Raw genomic sequence first — 23,618 nt, 5'->3', positions numbered from 1 at the left:
TTTTTGTGAGATAATTCTGATTCTTCTATAAATTTGCTTACTAATGCTGGCATTTGTGTTTGTATCCATTTCAATAGCTGGAATGGTTAAATTTGCCTTTCAAAATTCTGTCTTTATTGCATAGCTTATGGTGGCTGCCTTTACTGGCCTGCTTAATAGGAAAGAGGATAAAATGTGAACCCACAGCTCCCTGCTGAGTTTAAAGGCAGTGTGTTAGGGCATACAGAATTGGATCTGGAGTGGCCTGCCGTGTATTTCTTTAAAATAAACAAACTCCACAAATAATTATGTTCTTTTAAGAATGAATTTACTTTCTTCAAATAGATTGATGCCTTTATGTAACCTCCTAGGAACTGATACAGAAATGCAGTCAGCTCTTCTTCAGTTAGGTTTTTTGTGGACTGTCCGTGCAGAATGGATCAGTTACAGTATGACTCTGTGGGAATTTCAACAGAACTGAAAACACAAGCTTTGAAAATGTTTTTAGTATTATTTAATCCCCAGCAGTGTCTGGGTTCATCAAACATGACCAGATCAGAGGGAATGTCAAAATAGATTTCTCATATACGGCTGTAATGTGTATTCACAAATCTAAAACATTACTGAAAATGATACAGTGTACTTAAGAAATCAAAATACAGGAGTGGATTTCTCTAGTAGTTACGTTCAGCAGACGTACTCTGGTATATGTGACACTCCTGAGTATCCAAAAGAACTGTTCAGTGAGGCGCTGAGAAATTGAGATGCTGAGAAATTAGCTCTTGCATGCTCCAGTTATTTTCAGATTTCCGAGACGCTTCGATATATTTATGGGAAATTGGGACTTCAGATCTTTTATAAAATCATTCAGCCCTGCTAGTCTGAGCAGCAGCACTCTGATGTAACGTCAGGCACTGCTGTCAGGAAGTGTCTGATGGTGGAACAAGTCAGACAGGTCCAAAGTGTGTTCCCAAGGTTTCTTCTGAAGTGCACTTGTGAAATCTGTTTGCTGCTTTTGTTTTTGTTTCCCCTCAAAGACTTGATCTAAATAAGATTTATGTGTAAGAAAATGTTTAAATGAATTCTTTTGACTTCTACTCCGTGATTTATTTCATGTCGCTGATTAATTTTAGTTCTGTGTTATGTCTTTGTTCGTGCTATGTTTCATGAACTCGTTAATACCACAGGATACTACTGAGATAATTCGACATGAAATGAAGCACATCAATAGTTACGAATCACAGGTTTACCAGATTAAGGAGAAGTCTAGAATTTTATCTTCTGTTTCACTGTTTTGAAGCAGAAGCAAACTTCAGGTAGCTGGAAATTCCCTCAGAATGGATATTCATTCCCAGCAGTTCTCGTGGGAGGCTGTCAGTGTGTGGCATTGGGACATCCTCTGTGTGTGTCTGCGGTAGGCATGAGAAATGCCACCAGAGAGACTCGAGTCCGTGTTGGAGCTCTCATTCCTCTATCTGCTATCACCAAGGCCTATTTCTGGCTTATTACTGCACAGCAATGAGTCAGAGAAGGAAGAGTGCCATTACCTTTCCTTACATCATCCCAATGTCCTCCCCAAGCAGTACTGACCCATCCCAACCCACCTGAACACGTGAGATCTGACAAGTAGTGCCGGAGGTGATGCAGCTCTTGGGAAATCAGATCGTGATAATGGGACACATCTACCTGGGTTTCAGGGGAGGATTTGGTTCTCAGGCAGCACATGGCTTCATCTGGGCTGGGCTGGTGTTGGAATGTCAGCATGGTGGGTGTGCTTTCTGCTTGGGTTTGCCTGAGCATCCATGTATGCCATGGGTTGGCAACAGCACTGGGGAGCTTGGCCCATCCATTGTGTGTGCTGGGACTGCAGGGACAAGCGGGGATGGTCAGAGACAACTTCTTCACCAGTGTGTCATGCTCTCCTTCCTCTGGCCAGCTGGTTTTGGTCCCTGGTTCTCCCAACATGAAGCTGTCAGCTCTCGTGGGCTTTTTCTTTGCTTTTCTGCAAAGAAGATAGCAGGTGTGACAGGGCTGGAGCTGGCTTGTCGCACACAAGCTTTTTAGGATAGGAAATAAGAGCTAAATAACTGTGAGCTCTTCAGTATCAGTAATAGACTGTCCTCTTCGTCTGTTTTCTTGCTTTCTGTTTGTAAGGCACGATGTGCTTTGTGGTGCTGCATGAATGCTAATGAAAGTGATGCTGCTATTGATAGTGAAATAGCTGCAGCAACCTATTGAAAGTGACTGAGAGGGGGAGAAGCTTATAATTTTACAAGCTGTTTAGCAGCAAATGTAGGAAGAGTCTCAGAAAAGAGGCTTTGGTATTTTGGCTGTGATGGTGCTCTCCCATAGTGTCATCTCTTTTTGGATGGGTTGTGAATGCCATGGAGCTGCTGCCTCCATCCCTCTGCTCGTGGTGTATTCATGTCTTGGGGTGGTCAGAAGGAAGGGCAGGCAGGGCAGGAAACCCCGATGAGCACAGCAGCTGCATGCTCAGCTCAGCCCTGTGTTAGCCAGAGAGTCCCCATGGTAAATATTTTCATTGGAATTTTTGATAATGTTATGTTTCAGTCTCCTTGGAGGCCCCTGTCTCTGTTTAGATGTGATGAGGAAAGCATGACAAAAACTCATCCTGTGATGACATAAAACCATAAAGGCAGGACATCCTGCTGACCAGAGAGCAAGCGAGGGGGAGAAACACAAATACAGAGTAAACCCAGGGAGAATGAAAAACAGAATCTGGATCCTCAAACCCTACTTACTGCCACATCTCTTCAGATGGCAGAATCCCATAGACTGTGTGTGAAGAGTGCTGTTGTAAGGAGAAACATGGGAACTTTCTGCTATGTGGACAAGCCTGTTCTTGCATTCTGAGTAACACACATGCCTGTAATGAATGATGCCGTTGTACTGACTTACTGTTAGAGAGGCTTGGTGGCATGGCACATGTAGTATGATGGATGGGATGTTTTCTGCTGTTGCTGGCTGCTGCAGGCACGTTATCTCAGCAGAGCTGTGAATATCTATATTGGCTGTAGGTCTTCATCGTCGTTCTTCAAGTGCTTGCTTTCTTGCACAGGTTCAGATGCTCTGTTTCTCAGCAGTGCACAAGTTCCTGCTTTGTCTGCTTTTACTTGGGTGGAAGTTGCTGCAGGGACTTTAGTACTGGCATGCAAAAAGAGTTGGATTTCTTAGGAAAAAAACCTCTACTTTCTAGAAGTTCAATGCTTTTTAATGACAAAGTGCATTCTTACTCACTGGCTAAGAAGTGAGGTGCTTTGGGTGCGGAAAAAAAATACTTTCCCTTTTGAACAGAGGCGCATGTTTGTTTATGTTACCAAAGCTCAGTATATGCAGGTATTTAATCTCCTGTGCAGCTTTCCTTCTGTGAGCAATCTTTTCTAAACTGTTGAAATGAATGCTGTGAATGATGCTGGCACTGCAGCTGGTCCCCAGTGGATTTTCCTCTCTATCTGAGCGTTTGCACCTCAACGATTGGAACATAAAACCCTTCAGGACTCAGTTCCAGGATGAACTCATCTTTGAAAACAAAAAACAAGAAACCCCACCATACAGAAGTACTGCTTACAGCAGGCTTTCTTCAAGCAGCTGTTCTTCCTGCTCATTGGGATCACAGGTAGACAAAGGAGCTACGTGTAGTTTCAATCTTCTTGCATGTTCTATAGATTTTACTGCCTAATTTTCCTGTTTTCTAAAGTTCTTCCCTATGAGAGAACAGTGGAGGGCCTTAACTATGCAGACAGCTCCAAACTATGGGGCACCCACCAGCCTGCTAAAGCCGTTGAATTTGGGATCAAAATTTGGAGCAGAACTGGGCTCTACAACACACATGGTATCCAAAGTGTCATTTTATGTAGATAGATAGGAATGAAGTACACTGTATGGTTTGGAGCTCACTGTCTTCAACCTCAGAAAAGTACAGTAACCTGGACCCCTGGGTGAGTGTGGTGTGTGCCCTGGTGGCCAGTGAGCACCCAAGATTCTTCCAGTAAAAAAGAAATATTTCTGAATGCTCCCTTTGTTGGTGCAAACCTGGAGAAGAGGGAGGGATGTGGGATGCTGTGCTGGTTCGTGTTGTTGGCTGAGCCCTGCTGAGGTCAGGTACTCCCTGCAGCCAGCTGTGGTTTTGTGGCTGGCCAGGCGGAAAGCTGTGCAGCAGGATTAGTGCCCATGGGGGGAGCTGCTGCCAGGCTGCTCCATCCTGATAATGCTGCTGAGGTTAAAGGAGCTCTGCCTATCTGTGCTGAACACTGTTGAAAGAGCTGCTGAAGGAACCACTGGTGTTCTAGGTTCCTCTTACTGTTGACTCCTGATCGCTAATAGAAGAGGGAATTCCTTAAAGGTTTGGTTTTTTGTGTTTGCTTTGTCTTCTTTGTTTTCCTTGGAAGTGATCTTGAAAAGATGAACTCTGGCAGGTTCTAGTTTGAGAGCTGTTTGTGTTGTAACATGTATCCAGATGCAAACTTCCTTGCAAACTATCACTTTCCAATAGCCAGCGTGTAGTCTACCTGTAGATGATGCATTGTTGCTTTCCTAATTTTCCTTTTTAAATGCTATTTGAAGGCCACTGCTTTCAAGTTTCAACTCTTTTCCAGTTTGTTTTGTGGTCTTTCACATTGTGTTTCCTTTGTTTGCTCTGTATTTGCATTCCACCGATGTCTCTGACTGATGCTGTTGTTCTCTGTAACAGTTTCTGTCATCCAATTTAAGGCTCCAGTTGGTTGCAGAATCTATCTGTACATATTACAAATTCTATTTATTTATGGCATTCTTACAATCTGCAGATAATGACATCCCCAAAAAAGGAGGGTGACTACCAGTTCTCAGCAGTTCCCATTACAGGGCTCTAGCATTTGCTCTTTCTTTAGGCTCAAGTGACTGTTGGCTCAAGGCATGTAATGGTCAGAGCAGGGATTGAGGCAGGGTGGCATTCTGCCTGATTAAGAGAAGTACTGCTGGAATACGAGGGTTGGTGTAGGAGTGGGGTCCAAGAAGCACTTTGGGGGAAGTTGTTTCTTAGCTTTGCACGGGCCAAAAAGACAAGAATTTCTTTCAGAACAGAACATTTCTGACTTCCTAGAGGAGAGTGGCTTAGTCTGGTGGCAGGAGGAAGTCACTGGAAGTCACTTGCCCAATGGCGTGTGGGCTTCTGGCCTCACTTGGGTTACTGTGCTTAAAAATACGTATATATACCCTGACAAAGTTGTTAATGGACTTGTAGTTCCGGACAGAGCACTACAAATACCAGCTGTTGCAGTTCTTGAGAGTCTTACTGGCAGTGACGATGGTTCCAGCTGACAGTCTGTACTTGAGCTGTGGCCACTTCTGTTCCTCCTCTTCTCCCTGCAGGCTGACAGGTTTTTCCCATGGGTAATGATACACGAAACTCGAACTAGCATCGTCATGAGCACTCACTTTGACAGGGATGTTTGTCCAGAAAACACAGCTGGAGTTTTTATTCCCGTTCAAGAAGGACATTTTTTGAGAGAGGGAATGAGAGCGTGTGTTGGAGAAAGAAAGTGCCTGAGCGTATTTACTTTGTGCCTTTGTAATTGTGTCCAAAAATGATCTTCATGTCCTATTGCGTCAAATTATTTTGGACCTTTTTGTTATATTAAAATGGAGTAAGAGCTGCATTAAATGAAGTTCAATCCTGTAACATATTTAGGGAAAAGATCTGTCTTGAATATATACGAGTGGTAGCAAATTTGTGTTCTGAATTGTCGACATTCTGCACGAGGTGGAAATTCTGTGTTTGATAAATGCTGTGATCAGCCCAGACCGTGATAGATTAATTCTGCTGTAGTGCCTAGAGATCTACTGGGGAGCAATCCATTGTCATCTATGTATAAAAATAAATAATGTGTAATACAGACGTAAAAAGAGCATTACTGCATTTAGTCCTGAGAAATGGGTCCAAATTTGTGTCACTGTGAGATCAGTATCTGACCTTGGGATTAAACACAGGTTTGGTAACCACGCAGCGTTTTTCCTTCTAGTATTCTTGACGTTATCAGTGAACTTTGTCAGGAAGTGAAATCCATTCTGCAGCGAATACTTATCTAAAAAGGTGTTGGAGAGTAAAATTGTTGAAGGATGCTTTAAATTGCTGGAAGCATGTGGTTTTTCTCTAGCAGAGAAACCATACCCTTTTAATACAGACAGACGGGCTGTTCTTTCTCACTGATTGTGTAAAGCATTTTGATTTGCAAGTAAAACTTGCCCACTGGCAGGGACAAGATAGAGCTGGAAAAGCCAAAGGGCATCTCTACCCACTCAAATATTTCAAACTTATGTCACCTTGTTAAGGCATGCGTATTTACGTCACTGTGGATGCTTTTATATTTTTTGATACCGAGCCTTTTGACCTTTGGGAGTGCTGAACTGTTCCTTCGTTGGCTATGAACACTGGGAATTTCTGGCAGCTCTGCTTAAAACGGGTGATCCCTGGGAGCAGTTATTGCAACATTTGTGCAGTTGCTGCGAGCAGCCCATGCGTGTGTGTGCATGTCTGCCTGTGCTGTGCTTTTCCCTCTGTTCTAATATCACTGAAAGAGCTGAGGTGTGATGGAAGCACGTTGTGGCCAGCTGGGGAGCAGCGCAAGGAGGGAGGCTGTGAATGGAAAAAAACAGTACGTCCCCAGTAAAATGTCAGCCTGTCTTTTTCCTCTGTTCGCAGTGATTAATGGAGATAGCAAATGTCCTGCAGATATTAAAGAGCTGATCAAAACCTGATTGAAATCACTGAGGTTTTTTTCACAGTCTTTGGTCTGGACACCATTTCAAGGAGGTTAATGTTTCATACGGTTTTGGTTCAGTGTTTTATATTTGCAGCAAGGTCTTCATGTCATTGCTTTCTATGAAAATAAATTGGTTATAATGTAAAACTGGAGCTCTGAGCAGAGTTTCCCTCACTCCAATTAGGCTGGGGTTGGAGTTGGCCAAGGTCATAGAGTTCAGAATAACACGGCGAGTGCAACCTTGCTGCTTTTAGGCCACACATGGGTGACTTGCTTAGCTTTGGCTCAGTGATCTGAAACACTGATAGAAACTAATGATTCTATTTGTAACTTTTTTTATTGCAGGCTGCAAACAGTTACCTGAGGGATCAGTGGTTCCATTCTTTGCAGTGGAAGGTAAGTTCTGCACTTTACAGTTTCCTTGTGTATCTTTAAGAATACGTTTTAACAGTGCTCTTTCCTTGGTTGCAAGAGCTATGAGTGTCTCTTTTCATCCACAAACCCTAAATCAGAACGTCTGTGAGTTTTTTGGATGAAGTGGACACATCTGTTTGTTACACAGCTTGATGTTATCAAGATAGTGAGTAAATTCATATAGAAGCAGAATGGTTTTGGATTTGCACTGTGAATTGTAACACATTATGGAATGACTGCAGCCCTGGCATATGGTCAAGGCTCTTGGTATACTTGGGTTTATATATTTTTTTTGTTTTTGTTTGCTTGTTTTGAGAAATTTTGGAGAAAGAGCATCTCTTAGAGTTACTTGTTGTAAGTAACATCAGCCTGTTATGCAGAAGTCTGTGTCCACACTTTGGAATTATTTAGTTCTCAAGGCAGTTTCCATTGCAGAGGTCTCAGCCCTTTCTTGCGCTCTACCAGAACAATGAGCTGCTTGCTCTGAGCAGGGGCAGTGGGTCACAGTGACAGCGTTGTGTCTCGAAGCAGAACATTCCTCATCACAAGCTGAAGCTGCTGACCTTTGGATGGAATCTGTATGGATGTGAGATGCAGCTGTAAATCAGCTGTGGCCAGATGCTGAGCACGGCTGTCCACCATCCTGTGGTGCAATGCCAAAGAGCAGCTCTGTAGCTCAGGCTTCTCCTTTCAGGGTTTCAGTGAAGTCAGCCAGGTTAGCTGCACAGTTTATCAAAAGTTCAGCCTGCTGACAGCAACCACATGTGAAAATAGAAGGAAGTCCCTCCCACCAAATTGATTTTGCTGTGGGTGTTTCTGATACTCCTGCTGTTGGAAAATACTTGGGTGACAAAAGTGCAGTGTTTGTGTGCTTTGCATAGCCATCAGTGTCTGTCAGAATTGTGTTCTGAGCGGGTCCAGGTTCTTATCAGCAGGAGCCAGGTGTCGACAACTTCTTTTCCAGACCACTGGCAAATTCTGCAACCTGTTTCCCCAGTTGTTGAAATGAGCACGGGACAGTGGTACTGATAGCAGAAGGCTGGGCTGCAGTGTGGCACTGTAATTTGGCTACTTGACAGCATCATTAACACAGTGCTGTTCTGGTCTTGCTTTCTTTGCAACTCCTGAAGATAACAAAGAGGCAATGAAGCTTAAAGCGTGCAGAAAGTATCTCCCTTAATTCCCTTCTCTTTTGACAGGCAGAGATGATCAAAAAAAGGCAGAATTTCTTATTCTACATGGTCACCAAGCAGGACATACAAGGCACTGGTGTGATGCCAGCACATGCTTCCCTCCTATAACAAAGCAAAAATCAGGCTTGGAAGTGCAGCTCTGAAAAACGTGAGGAGTGTAAAGATGCAGCCTGCTCACCCCCTGCCCACCCCCCAGTTCCCATCAATGTAATGATGAAGAAAACGTCTGGGCAGTGACCTGGTTTGCTCATATGCCTCTTGGTTGTGGAGAGGGAGCGTTGCTCTGTGGGAGTTGTTTTTAAAAGAGTATTTCTTAAACTTTCCAATGCTTCTGACCAAGCCTCTAATTTTGGGAAACTCTGAGTGATTTGACTTGTTGCAAAGTAGATTTTATTTTTGCTTCCTTGCTTCCCTCCCCACCCCCAGTAAGTTCACTTTTGAAAAACAAGTGAAACATTATCTTGATTTGAAAGACCTTCCCTTTACCAAGAATAGCAAGTAGCTTTTTCCCATAAGAACAAGGACAGGGTTTAGTCACTGCTCAGGTACTTTACACTAACAAATTCCTCTTTGCTAACATGGAGGTAGTTTTGATGGGTTTTGTAGCTTAGCAGCGAGAAGGAACACCTGACAACTTTCTCCTCTGTACTTTGGAGGACACTGGGCAGCTGTAAGTAAAACCACTGCAGAACTAAGAGGCACGACAAATGTTGTGCCTAGGGAGAGACCGGAGCAGCGCAGTTGCATGAGCTGCCCTTGAGAAGCTTGCTGCTTTAGCCTATGGCTGTAAGAGCCAGGTGCCCATGAAATTTGCATGTTTTGATGATTAAGCAGGTAGTGAGGGAACCCGCACAAAGCTACGAAGCCTATTCTGCTGGAATGAGTCTATTTACACAAAGCACCAGCTGGCACAGAGATCGCCGCAGCTGTATTATAATTGGGCGGTTGTGCTGATGAATGATATATTTGTCCAGTGGTCTTGCAAATAATAGGTCAGAGCATTTCTGTGGGGATGTAGAACACAGATGCAAAATGGTGCAGATAACTGTAGCGTAGTTACTTGGAGGAAAACAAATACTCAGCAGAGATGAGCTTGCTGTTGTTTGTATTCCTGGGGTGAAAGAATCTAGTGGGTCTGGCTGAGCCCAGCATCGCTCCCTGTGCCCCGTGTAAACAAGGCTGGAGGAACCCATTTCATAGCTGGCAAACCCATATGCAGAGTTCCCAGCAGTGAGGACTAGCCTCCAGCATACCCCTCTGATCTCACAACAGGAATACTTGTGTTACAGCTGTGGGAGCAGACTGGCGTTCTGTCAATGTCTTTCCGCCTCCTTTTCCTATGTGTCAAGCCTTTGGAGTTGGTTGTGGTTTGCACATTGAGCTACCAGGAAAATGGCTGGGTCCAGTCAATAGCTGTATTGTTACACATTCGGGGAAGCTTCTTATGTTCAGACATTTTCTGGGTATCCCTTGGTCTCGTAAGAAGGTGCCAAAGTCAGTGAGAGCTTTCTTGTGGCAGTTTTAAGGATTGTGGGATGCTGTGGGAATTCAGTTTGCCAGCTTGCACCCTGGAAATCATTTTTGTTCCTGAACCAAACATTGACATAAAAATGAAGAACAATTTCTTTCTGCAGCTTAGGGAATAATAAAAGAGATGCTTCAGATAAACAGAACTAAAAGAAAACCAAACACGTAATTATCCATGTTTTAGATCCAGTTCCAAGAGGTTTTATGTGTCATCCAGCTAACTAGCTGTCAGGATGCTTACACAGCTTTTTAGGTGTGACTCTCTTTGAACGCTGCGCTCCTTGAAGAGAATCTTGATGTCAGGGCAGTCTGCTTCTCATCGGCTCATTTTCTCTTTGGGTTTTTCATTTCAAACCCTCCCACTAAGAGCGATGCATAATTCCTTTTTTAATCTGACTATCAACAACTCCTAGAGCCTTTTTGGCCACCTCAGCCTATTTTTAGAAGTACCGATTCCCTTCGGGTCATAGCTGAGCCAAACTGTCTTTGTCCTCCAGAGAATAAACAGAATAGGTTAGCAACTGTCCAGATCCTCAAACATAAAAAAAAATCATTAATCTGTTGTGTCAGAAGTGTTCCTTTCAACCAGGGAGGTTGGTTTGAAACCGTGATAAGTAATCTCTGGTACTTGGAAGCTGATTAGTCATAACAGTGTATCAATAAAGATAACAGCATTTTCTGTGGATATACAACAGGGAGTAACACACGCGGTTCACTGACCGTTCTGGATCTAGGCTTAGGTATGGTGGCAACCAGCCATTGCTGTAGGGGATGACTATGGCCAAGCTTGGCTTTGGTTGGTGCTGTTGCAATTTTGTGACGCACAAAGATACCCAAGTATGTACCCTGGCATTTTCCCAGACAGTATCCATCTAATTTGTTGGCCATTTGTATTTTGCTGTCTTTGGGGTAAGGTCTGTTTCTACGCACTTGCATAATGTGTAGCACACAGAGGTGCTGTCCCCTGAAGAATCCATTGAGTCCTACTACAGGGTGCTTCAAGTACTGATCATGGAAAGACCCACCTTACTATTTTAGTTCCACACTGCGTTTGAGTTCAAAATGACAATCTCCAGGTCTTCTCATGTTGGGTCTGGTCTTCTGGTAGGCAGCACAACTCCAGATTTACATTTGTTGGAAATGCACCTGAAGGTTCTTTTTAGCATTCTGGATAGTAAACTCTGAACACCACCTGTGCTGTGAGATGTGGGTTGCTGGTGATTCCTAGTTAGCTGAATGATGCAGCAATGAAACACGTCAGTTGGAGGCCTTGGGGGAACGTCCCGAGCTGACACAAGACACAGAGCATAGAGCTGGGGCTGAAGTATGACTCAAGCTGGGAGCTTTGTGTGCCTGTGACCTGGATCTTCAAGAAAGGCTTGCCTATGTCTTGTGTTTCCTACTGATGCTATTAACCAGTCCTCAGTTCTCCTCTCATGCTGCTTTGTCAGGGATTTTACCCATCTGTTAGCAGGACGGTGAAAATACACCAACTGCAGAATAGTTTAGGCTGGAAGGAACCACTGAACATCACCTGGTCCTCTCATCACCCACGTCCCTTTCCCCCCATTGCAGGCTGTGCTCCTTGCTTGTGTGAGGTTGCTCAGGGCATGCCCAGCTGTGAAGCCCAAAGCAGAACATGAGGTCCACATGTGGTCTCAAGTGCTGAGGGGAGCAACTTCCTCCCAAGCTGCCTTTGCTGGTGCAGCCCATTGTGTCATCAGCAAGCACAATCTCTTTGTTTTAAAATGACTTCTCTGCACAGACTCCATGTTTTGATTCCCATGAATTAGGAACTGGAACAATGCTGTCATCTGGGATTTGCAAGCATTTTGCATCGAATGCTAAAACAAGAATTGTTGGCCCTCATTCAAAAACTTTAATTTTGATTTAATATTTCTCTGGTTCCCTTAGGTATTGTTTGATCTGTGTCTTCAGGAAATAGATACTTCAATGCACAAGCGGCCCTATTAATTGCAGAGGGATTGCTTGTCGTGTAAAATCATACTTGACCTGAATAACGATACCCTCTCTGCTTTTTACTGTGTGCAGGTTACGAATTCCCTATCCATTAACACAGAATATTTTTATACAGTAGGTGATTTACTCAGCTATGTGAGAGTATCAGTGTCTGTATCTAACAGGGAAAGTTCAGAGGGGTATTTTTCTGTGCTTTAAACCTACAGAAAATTAAGAGAAAGTGTTCTTGAAAGTGTGGTGAAGCTTTCCTTGTGTAGAAGCACCTTTACGGTTTTGTCACCATGGTAATGATTAAAAATAGTGCTGATACAGGAGTGGGGCTTATATAGAATTTAAATTATGACATTAAAGAAATTTATAGCCTTAAATCTCAGTAAATCATGCCTCAAAACTATGAGATCAGGAAAAAAATCACATCAGTTACAGCTAAAAATGCCCACATCTGTCATTTGTATTTAATCACCTGATTTACGATCTGAGAGAGGAAGCCTTGATACACTGCAACAACTCAATAGCTCAGTGCTGTACTTCATACTGAAAGTATTATTCATCAGCACACTTCGGAGCAGTGGCTGCTACTCTGTACACCCTCTCTGTGGTGGCTTGCACAGCACACACAACTACTTTTTCTTGACCATAACTTTGCTTGCTTTAGCCAAAAACCTGAGGTATTTTAGTAGGGCACAAAATTTCACATTTTCTGTTACTGGGAGGTGAAACAATTAATCATTCTTATTCAATTAGGCTGATGAATGTTCCCCCTCTCCCCCCCCTTTCTGTGTCTGTGTATGATTCAATGACAAATTGGTGGGAACCCAAGCTGTGGAATTCAGTTTTGCCTCTGAAAGCCTCAGGGCATTAGAGAGATAAAAGCAGGCTACAGGTGTGTGCTGGTGGTTTTGTGCTTCCTGTGGAAAGGCAGCATGAAGTGCTATCATAAGCACACCTTTTGTTTATGTCATGGTTGGGATGTGCTCCTAGGTGCTCTCCCCCACTGCTTTTGGCTTAAGGCATTTATATAGTGCATGAAGCCTGCTGGCTCCCTCACTTTCCCGTGCAGGTTTGGCCAGTCTCAGGCTGTATATTATCAGGTGTCACTCAAAAAATCTCAAGTGTGGCTTCTCATTGCTGAGATCTTGCTTTGCTAGAGGTGCTATCAGCAGCTGACGAACATCACTCTCACTTTGGGATGTGAGATTTATAGAACCATCAAGGTTGGAAAAGACCAGTAAGATCACCTAGCCCAACCATCAATCCATCCCTACCTTGCCCACTAACCATCAGTTGTCCCTCAGTGCAACATCTACCCTTTTCTCAAACGCCAGACTGTTTTTTGAGGAGGCAGAGCTCAGGGCAGTTCATCAGCTAGTAGTGAAATTCAGGTAGAAGCTGGATAGTCATTTTCTGTCTTGCTTTAGCAAAGTCAGGACCAACTCTAAATTTTCAACTCTGGACTTGGATGCTATCCTATTCAAACTAATATTAGGTCTGAAGATAGAAGGGTGTCAAAAACAGCTGAATAAACAGGCCAGATTGTTACTGTGTACTTAGGTCTCAGCTCTGAAGAGGAGTAAATACAATTGCAGGAGTATGCTGCTTCTCAGGAATGCTGAACTACCAGCCAAGGGGATTCTCATTTCTGTCCTGACAAGTCACTCTTCAGCATTATTGCAGGGCTGCCCATACAGCTAATTCTTTGCAATTCAAGATTTCCAGGTCAGGGTGACCACTAGTTTCACTGAATCACAGCTTCTCCTCTAGAGATGCCATAGTGCAGTGCTGCACCAACATTAAACCCTTGCTCAGGTTCCTAGCTGTAGAGGAAAGCTAAAAATCGGGTGCTCAGCAGGTCTCTTACAAACACAGCACTGGCAGTCTTTCCCAGGAGTGTAATTATCCTGCTCACACGATGCACTGGGTGTGAAAGCCTGACTCCGGGAGCTGGCATGCACTAAGTGCCTTGTTAAGCTGCTGTATTGGGACCCAGTTCTGCATTATTGATGCTTTGAGGACTCTTGCCAATTACTTCATGAGTATCTGGAGAAGACTTAAAGGAGCCCGAAGCAGCAAAGGAGATCTAGGTGTTGTTTTAGATTTCTCTTTCCTGTCTTGCACATTTGTTTCTTATTTGTGTATCCAGTGCATACGCATGTGTCTCTTTACTGTAGTATTTGAGATGGGAAGCTTCCATTGTTAGGCTGTGGCCTAATAGGTGCATTAAGGGCAGCAGGTGGTTTTATGACTTGTTTGGATCAGCCCCGCTCTGAAGTGGTGGCACCTCACAGTCTGGAGTCCCCTGTGAGGACGCTGGCCTTAGGGTCACGCAGGCTAACTGCACACTACTGGTCTTGGTTGGGTCTTGCATATCACACAGTGTTTGTACAAGGCAGAATTAAGAATGCAAATTGCAGATCTGGTGGCATTTTAGTAGGCTAAAGGACTGCAGTAGATTTGGTGATTTGTGCTGATTTGGTGCAGTGAGATGGGATATAAAAATGTGGAAAATGTGGGTATAAAAATATCTCAGATGCAGGTGCTGTTCTGAAACCTGGTATTTCCCTGTGAGAAAGTGGGAAATTCAGAGCTCTGAAGCCTAGGGATCTGAAGCCAGAAATACCCTGTTTTTTTTCAAGGTCCTTTTAAGATGCTTGCAAGCATCAAATCAGTATCCAGTATCCATGCTCTCCCTAAGGCTCTGCAGCAGCTCTCTGACACAAACACGCTCCTCGAGCCGTGCACATCTCTCTTGCTGACGACATTGATGATGCAGGTGCACATGAGAGAGAAGCCAATCTCAAAGCCATTTATGGTGCTGGAGTGCTAGAAACTCAGCAAAATAATGCATTTGCCAAGGAGGAGAGAGTGAAAAAGGTGGGTAAGCGTCCATTTGGAAGGTTTTGCTGACTGGAGAGTGGGGAGGAGGGCAGGAAAAAGTGAGGGTGCCCACTGCTAGCAGCAGAAAATAATAATGAAAGGGGATGATGTGGCTTTTTAATCTGATTTGCATATCTGGGAAGAAATAATTCTCTCATGGTGCTACCAAAGCTGACTGGCATCTCCCAGAAGACAGAACTGGAATGGATTCTCTTCCAGAGATTATCTTTTGTTAACAGTTCCTACCACATGTAGCATTAGCAGCTGCTTAATCCTAATTTGAGGTGGTTTCTCAGGTGGCAATTTCCCTGATCAGGGTGCCTCTGTGCCCGAAAGGACTCGCATAAATTCTGCAGCCGTGCAGTAAGGCAGTGCCGTGCTTTCCCGGTGAAGAATGGCTCTTGTGCTGCATGGAATGGGAAGGGTGCTGGTCAGTGGGGTGGTTCTGCACAGCAGGTATGTGCCTGGCTGTTCTCCACGGTGGCCTTGTGCACAGCTTTTTCTCTGGCAGACCTGGCCAAAGTGCAGTGATAAGATTGTGCGTGTTCGTTTTTTTCCTACGCACTATCTCTTCTCTGCAGTGGCAAAGTCATTTATTCCCACCGCAGCCTGAGTGCTGGTGGATGTCAAGGACCAGGCTCCACAGACACAGCCATCATGAGTGGAATATAAAGTGCACAAATAGGTATTAGAAACCTGGAGCAGTTCTGTTTGGTGTCAGGGGTGTTCTGTAACACAGCTGGTTGTGTTAGGGCTGTGCACAGCAAGTGCTGCACCTGTGTAAGAGTCTTAATGTCACAGTGCTTTGTGACTTTTGATTTCTTTGATTCATGCTAAGCTCCTCAGTCAGGCAGTGCCTGCTGTAGTTGAATGCTATTTATTTTCCACACACACTGCATTGCAGTTAGTCCACTGCAGGTTTGGGAAAGTGTATATGGTACACACATAGTCCTGCTTTTCATCCGATAGCTTATTTTATTTTATTTTATTTTATTTTATTTTATTTTATTCTGTTTTATTTTATTTATTTATTTATTTATTTATTTATTTTTGATGGAATGTGATTGTGCTGACTGCAGCGTGTGATGCAGAATCTCAAATGCAGAAGCATGTCAGACTTGCCCCCGTCTGCAAGCTGTGGGCTGTGTCCACAGCAATCCTGATGCCCAGACAGGGTACAATCCAAGCAGTGGCTGCTCTGGAAAAAAAGGGCCAAAAACACTGCAGCAGGGAGCAGTGAGGTCCTGCAAAGGGGGAGATGGCTGTGCCTCAGTGCAACTGAACCTTCCCCCTGGTGATGAGTCAGAGGCTGTCACAGAGCTGCAGATGAAGCAGGTGTCTGGCTTCTGCCCTAACTGTGCAACTCCTGCAACCTCTGCTTGGGGAATTTTCTCACTCTTTCTCCTTAGGATTTTAAAGCAGCTCAGGAGGGGTTTGTGGACCTGACCAGTCTGCAGCAGAGCAGAGCTCTCCAGTACATGAAGGACAACAGTGGTGGTCAGTTATAATGAAGTTTTTCATCCTGCCCAAGATTAGGAGGAAAGGTACCATGCAACTTAAGCTTAAAAACAAAAGAACGACCACTACAAACCTCATCTTCTAAAACATTTATTCTTTTGGGGAGACGTTGCATGGGGTTTGCAATCCAAGACCACAGCACTGTCTCTACTAATGTTTTTTTGCAAGGGAGGAGCATCTTGTGCTTCTGCTAGAAACCTATCTGCAGTCATAGTGAAATTCTGCATAGCCAAAGCAACATTAAAAACAAACCCTAGCTTGGCTCCAGTATGAGAAATACAGAACAGCAGTTGCTGTGTGCAGGATGAAAGCTGATGTTTTGCCAACCTGAAGTGTAAAGCTGATGCTGGAACCGTGGCCTGAAGAATGGGAGTGTTTGCCAAAAGGAAATGGAAGCAGGGATGGAGGGTTTCGGGGAATGCATCAAAGTGGGCCCTGCCAAAAGCTCTCCCGTGTGGACAGGTCTGGTTACGAGAGTAACCGCATTAGCCCATGCAGAGTGCAGCTTCAGCTGCTGTTGGCCTTTTGCGTTTTCTAGCTGGGGAACAGCATCTCAAATACACAGCTACAGGACTTGCTTTGGGATCTGCCAGCTGTGCTCCTGCATCTTTGTGACAAAAGGCTTCAGGCAGGGATTTGAGAGAAAGGCAAGAGACCAGTGAAAGCAAAGCCCAGATCCTTGCTTGCTCGTGGGAAGCTCACCACTGGCATGCTCTTCCTTCCCCATGTGGGGCTAGAAGGAAGCTACGGTTTTTCAGTTGCCTTCAGTTTCTGGAAGCACATAAGCTATATTCACATGCAAATTTGTTTTCAGTGGGGTCTCTAAATTTGAGACCTTTGGTAGGCTATCCTTTCCTTCTCATCCTTTCATCCCTCCTTGTTGATGAAGGGTATCTTTGCAGTGGTCTTGAAGGCATCAGAGAGCACAAGCCTGGAAGCATGGTCAAGCAGGGGATGGTTCTGATCAAAGGAGGTGGGTGTGTATGTAGTGCAAACATAATACACTTTGGAAGTTCTTCAGCACGTGGGCATCACAGCTGCAGTGAGGAGCTGCCCTGTGAGCCCCTCAGTCCTTTTCTTCCTTTCCCCCAAGCTGAAATGGGATCTGTGTTTCATCCTTTTAAAATTCTGTTTACTTCAGCATTCTTCTGCTCCTGCACTGTATTGTCCCAGTGGTATCTGAGCAAAGGACAAGCTCTGCGCCTGTGGCAAGTGCCCATTCAGTTGTTCCAGCTTGTGTATTAGTAACAACTCAACCCACGTCACCGCTTGCTGAACCCGTTGAACTCAGGTAGCTTTGAAACAGTGCTGATTTGGGTGTCCCAGGTTTCTTGCCTGGGTTAGCTGAGGTCTGGAGCGAGGTGGTAGACACCAGTGTGGGGGGGGAAGGGAGGAAAAGGGGAAGAAATAGGAAACAAAAAATAAGAGGTTAATGAATATAGGCTGAAAAGAGGTTTCCAGGGAGATGTTGCAATTGGGAAACACAGCAAGGGGATATCAGCTTTCAGCTCGCTCCCTGCTGCCCAGTGCTTGTTGGTGGTGCTTTTATTTAGATGTGAGTTAGAGATTAGCGGGGAGACAGAAGACTTCAGTCTCACTCTGGAAATCACAAGGAAATCATCTCAGTGTACTTGCACTGCTTCTCCTTCCTACCTTTAATCATCTAGACCATGAGCTGCTCAGGGCAGAGACTGCCACTTGATGTATTTATTCAGGGTCTAGATTCATGGGTGCCAATCTCAGTGCCATAAATAATCTCAATTTCTTCAAGAATTTTTAATGCAAATTGGCAGAAACTGAAGAGTTATGTAGACCTTCACTGAGTGAAGATCAGGAAGTGTTCAGCTTATGAAACTTCAGCTACAGTAGGGAGCAGTGCATAAGTGTTGCTGTGCAAAACCTTCAGAAGGTCAGGAGTTTGCTGCAATAAGAGCAATCCGAGCTCCTTGATTTGTGAGGCTTTATGTAAATAGCCTCAGCCCTTTACCTTGAATGGAACTTTTTGTGGACTTAGTCAAGTAAGTTGCTTTTCTTCATATTGGTAGATCTAGCTGCTGATTTGAGTCTATCCCTGGATAATGGGGAAGCACAGGTTAGCGACAGGTTATTTTTATGTTGTATCAGAATGTGGATCTAGCTGAGTTCTGGGGATGCCATCCTTGTTGTCCTCAAGGTATTGGGTTAATAACCAAGATGCCAGCAGGTGGTGCTCAAGAATACTTGGTATAGCTCCTAGCTTTTGTAGGACAAGCCAAAATGAGTGTTGAACATTGCCAGCAAATTTTCCCATTTCTTATTATACAGCATTTTAACAAAGTGTTCTGCAGCAGAGGGGAAAACAGTTCCAGTTCTCTGTGCTTTTTGTTCCTCTGTACACTTGTGTCCAGCCAGAGATACCTGCATTTCACATAAGCTCCATCCAAATAAAGCTATATTACCAGCTTGGCTCTGCCACCCCTCACTGTGCCAGGGGACCTCTGTGCAGGAGGGTGACCTTTTCCCTTCTGCTGGAACTGCCCTCGTTGCCCAGCAAGAAATAAACAATTGCTGGCACACGTGGCCCTCAGAGCCATGTACATCCCTGCCATAGCTCCTGCTTGGCCATAAAATAAGTGATTAGTTGGGTGTCGTGTGGAAAAGGATTGAAGAACAGAGAACTAAAACTTAACTGGCTATTAAGGATTAGAGTTAGTTATTTTTTCTAATGTCATATATTTGCTGACAGGAAGACTGGATCTCAAAAATACAGAATGTGGCAAAGCAGGGATGAGGTTTGGTCATCAGGATGGCCGACTTCATCCTGTCCTTTTTGGCTCAAGCGTGCTGGCTGCTTTAAGGTATTCTTTACATGAAAGGTCTTCTTGGGGTCAAGAAAAGCAGCTGTGCCATGCCTTACATTTTTGTGCATTGGAGTTCCTATTTCTTAGTTCTCAACAATACAGTATTATCATCCCTGTCCGGGGAAGTGGTGAATGAGCAGGGCTATAGATGAGTCCATCATGGGATAGAATAGCATATGAAGATGTCATTTAAAAAAGCTGAAAGTTTCCTATGCCGTAGACTCTACTGAGCTTTCTGTTCATAGCAATGTTCAAAAGCTTTTGAACACTGATGGCAAAAACCACTGCCTACAGATTTTTGTCACATGCTTGCTTAATAACATTGGATAAGTAATTTTTCTCATGTGGGCTTCAATTCCTCCTCCTCTAAAAGAGGATTTAGAGTTAGATCCTTGGGTTTCTGCAAGACTTAATTAATTAGAGTGATTTGAGAATGAAGGATGCCCTGTCAGTGTCACTTATTCCCTATGCTGCTTCTTCTTCTGGATACTTATTAAATTCAGTGGTTTTGTTTTAAGAGTCAGCTTAGCAAGGTTTTTGGAATGACGTTAGCTCTGTGGTTCTGGCTGGTCAGTAACTAGAAGGGTCAAATTCCAAGCTGGCATGTGTTATTTTTACTCACATAAGTGGTCTCAGGAGCTGCTGCTTTTAGCAAAATCCGTGTGAAGCTGGATTCCCAGCCCAGGATTTTTCTTGTACACATTAATCTTGTGATGAATGCCGTGTGAGCAAGTGAAGGCATCTTTCACACTGTGTTCAGGCAAGGAAGCTCCCTGCTCATGTCCACATGCCTGTTCTCCACTACAGGTCTTTGCCCAGCAGCTTTGCTTTTAAGCTCATGAGCAATTGTTTCTCCCTCACTCCGGAATCAGCGCAGGTAGAATAGAGCAGATGGCTCGGTGTTGGCCAAGTGCACGCTGATACAAAGCAAATTGCTTCTGTATCTGACTGATAGGGTTCAAGCTTTAATTGAGGCTTTCAGCAAGGCACTCAACAGTGAAAAGCGTTCCGCTGAGAAAAACAGTGGCGTAACCATGGGCAAAGGTTCAGGACAGCAGAGTTCAACCTTCTTCAGGACAACATCCCTATTTATTTATTAATTTCCAGCTGCTTTCCCACCATCACGCAAAAGGCTGTGTTCCTTCAAGGCTGTAGCTTGGTGATGCACTCTGATGTGCTGAGATCCAGAAGCAGAGGCTGTGAAGTGTGTGGTACTTTTTGCTGGTGTGCACACAAAGGCGGTTTTCCCTGAGTGTTGCCTGTGAGTGGCTGTCTGCTTTTGTAGGTCTCCCCAGCTCAGCAGGCAGCACAGCTCCTTCTGTCTTCTCTCCTATGTGCGTCAGCATCAGGAGAGCTTTAATTTTTCGTGGCTGTCTCTAAAAAGGAAAGGAAGCCTCCCTTGCCTTGGATACTTGGCTTTCTTTTGTGCTGGAGTAGATCCAACAAAAAAGACCCTAAAAAGAGAACTGTGGATAAGCAAAATCAAGCTCTCTGTGATTCAGGTTTCCTAACTACTCCAAGAAATCTGAGGTGATATGGAAGCAGTGCTGGCAGCTTAAAGCCATCGGTGCATTCTCCCTGCCCCAAGGGGCTTGGAAGTACAAAGTTTTTTGCTCTGTTCTGAAATCCAAAACATTCAGTAGCGTCCACAGCATGTTTTGCTGTTCCTCTGCTTTGTCAGTGGCTTAAAATGCACTGGAAGTGTGAACTGCTGCCAGCATGCTTTTGTACTTGCCTGAATTCAATTAAAAAGATAATTGGATTGCTTTATCAGCCTTTAGGTGTCAGCCCAATGCCAGCCTCTTCTACCTCCTCCAACAGTGCAGAAAAACCCAGAGCATCCAAAATCTGTTTTTTCTGCGTTGTTCTCTTTTCTTGTGTTTCAGATAGGGCACAGAGGTGGCTGTGCTTTGTGTTGAGCATTCTTAGAGCTGCTGCTGTGCTGGGGAAGGAGTGAGCAGCCTGATGGGATGGGCCCAGCAGCGAGGAGAAGGGAAAATGCATGTAGCAAAGCCCCAAACCAAAACTGATCAAAGCAGGTCAACCCTTTGCAAAGTCTGCTTTATCACATTGATGATTCAAGCTCAGCCAAATCTTCGAGCTGCATGAAATGGGCAGTTTTTGTGACCCAACGTGAGCCAACGCAGTCCTGCAGGTCTCGAGGCCCGTGCCTTGGCAAGCCCTGCTCCATGTGCTTCGTGCTGTCATCAGGAGTGGTGTTTGGACTCCAGACATTGCTTCCTTGATATTCTAGAGTTTCATTAAGTCACCTCTGGGGATTTGGGCGGGTGGACTTCCTCTGGGCAGCACTATTTATAAGAGCCAGCAGCCTGCAGTGCAGTCGTGTGGCAATGTGGCTGCCGAGGAGCTGGTGGGAGCTGCCTGGAGCTCAGAGCAGCCAGCAAGGAGTGAGGAATGATGTTGCTGGGCAGCCTGAGCATGGAAGTGCTGACATGCTGCTGCAGGGAGGGCTTAAAGACCCAGCCAATGTGTTCCTGTCACCACTGGAGAGTCATGAAACAGCTTCTCTTGACCTTCAAGGAAAGGGAGAAAAAGCGACCTGTGGATCTGTGGGAATTTGTCACCGTGATGAAGTTCGTTTTTATTTGTTCTGAATGCAAGTTCGTCAATGAGCAACATAGAATAAAACATCTCTGGAATGATATTTTGACCTCCTCATCCCCGTGATTAGCTTCCTTAAAAAGTCCTAGAGCTTTGGAACCAGTGCAGTAGCAAGTACCTGTGGTTAGGCTGAGGAGTAAGGTGTTCTCAGGAGAAAGTGGTGGAAAGAAATGCTGTGGAGTTTAAAAACTGGTTTCAAAATCAAAAGAAACCATTGGTTTTATTTTCCATTTAAAAGTGTTTAAGTACAGCCTTTTAGCAAACAGGAAAGGCCAAACTCAAAATACAGAGCAATCCACTTGAAGGTCGAATGTAAGCATACATCTAAATCAGCAAGATGCTGTTGACACGAGCCTTTCCTTTTCCTTGTAGAAGAAGATATACAAGTACAAGAAGGTGCTCAGCAACCCCAGCCGCTGGGAGGTGGTGCTGAAGGAGATCAGGACACTGGTGGATATGGCGCTGACGTCTCCGCTTCAGGATGATTCAATTCACCAAGCACCACTGGAGATCGTCTCAAAACTGCTCTCAGAGGTATGGCCATGCTCCTGCAGGACACTGTCACTTTAGATGAGGGACAAATAGTTTAAAAGTTCATGCGTGGGTTTTATTTTAACTTGGTCTTTCAAAATTCTTCTGCTCGTGATTTGAGTGGAATTTGTACTTGTTGGAGAAAAAGAGAATTTGATCCATGTTAGGTTTATTTCCAGAAACAATGTGTTTTCTCTTGAGGCTATGGGGTTCTGTTTGGTTATTCATGGTAAATTTGTTATGGATCTGATTCAAGCCTTATTTCAAGTAAGTGGTGAAACTCCCCTTGACTTCTATTCCACTGGCTTTGTTTGCATGGCTGGTAATGCCTGAACAAGGCCAACAATATGTATTTGCTAATAAATTCATCGTGCAACTTTCTATTACAAGTTATCTCAAAGAAAAGTACCCTCCTTCTTCAGAGACATTTACATCTGTTTCAGATAATTAACTTTTCATGGATAGGAAGTATAATGCCAGGCAGGTTTTTGGTGTGCCAGTTCTGATGTGCAAAGATTTGTGATAACCATAAAAGTTGCTAGCTGGTGCTCTTGCAGTCAGCTAAGATCTTAACAGCCTAAAACTTTGTGACCTCTGAATGGATCATGCTGTGGAGAGAGCCAAAACCACCGCATTAGTCAAAACCAATGACTTCCAGTAGGTTTATTGGCTCGTACCAGGTCCATTTTAGAAGAAGGAACTTCAGGAAAACTGTAGCAGTTATTTTACTACCAAAAATGGTATCCAACAATTCTTTTACTAATTTTCTTAGAATTGTACAGCCTGGTGGCAGAAAACGGCTTAAGAAGTTTATCACTAGCTTTAGTTTTCCATTTAATTGAATTCTATTCTGGCATCCTGGTGCTTGCTCAGCTTTCATGGCTGGGGAGCCTTGAATCTGATAGTGCTTAGGAAAAAGTGGAAACTTGTACAGCCTCTTGTACCAGGTGGTATAAGATCTTCCTTAAGAGAATGATTTTAGTAAGATGAATTTAATTCTGAAATAAACAATTGCAGCCTTGAGCTGCAATTCTGATGCCTGATGGTAGCAGAGTACAGTGTATGCTGGTGTACCAGCTCAGTACTGTTTGCTCACTCATTTCTTCTGTTTAATCCCTTCAGAACAACAACTTAACCACTCAAGACCATGAGAGCATTATTGTGGTGAGTAACTTTCTGTCCAGATCTGGGGACAAATCTGTATTGGTTGATAACACTTCTCTTACTGCTTAAGCCTCTGTCCTAGAGAAGTAGGGGAAAGCACTTCTATCAATGTCAATAAGTTTTGGGTGGATCAAACCCACTTGGACTATCAGTTTTCATGTGGCTTCTTGTTCCTCTTTTAATGTTTCATGGTAGTTCCCTTGTATGAAACAGCA

General features: G+C 44.2%; 1 protein-coding gene across 1 annotated transcript in view; it reads left to right on the top strand.

Annotated features, from left to right (window-relative positions):
* Window positions 1-23,618, top strand: part of LOC125699041 (c-Maf inducing protein) — a 123,312-nt gene that overhangs the window by 67,882 nt on the left and 31,812 nt on the right. Inside the window, exons 3-5 of the mRNA XM_048958115.1 lie at window positions 7,086-7,136; window positions 22,081-22,242; window positions 23,362-23,403. Of these exons, the coding sequence (XP_048814072.1) occupies window positions 7,086-7,136; window positions 22,081-22,242; window positions 23,362-23,403 (255 nt within the window). The remainder of the gene's footprint in view (window positions 1-7,085; window positions 7,137-22,080; window positions 22,243-23,361; window positions 23,404-23,618) is intronic.

Source organism: Lagopus muta, chromosome 12, assembly GCF_023343835.1.
Source record: "Lagopus muta isolate bLagMut1 chromosome 12, bLagMut1 primary, whole genome shotgun sequence".
Taxonomy (NCBI): domain Eukaryota; kingdom Metazoa; phylum Chordata; class Aves; order Galliformes; family Phasianidae; genus Lagopus; species Lagopus muta.
Note: the sequence above shows the minus strand (reverse complement) of the source record. Positions and strands in the feature narration are given on the sequence as shown.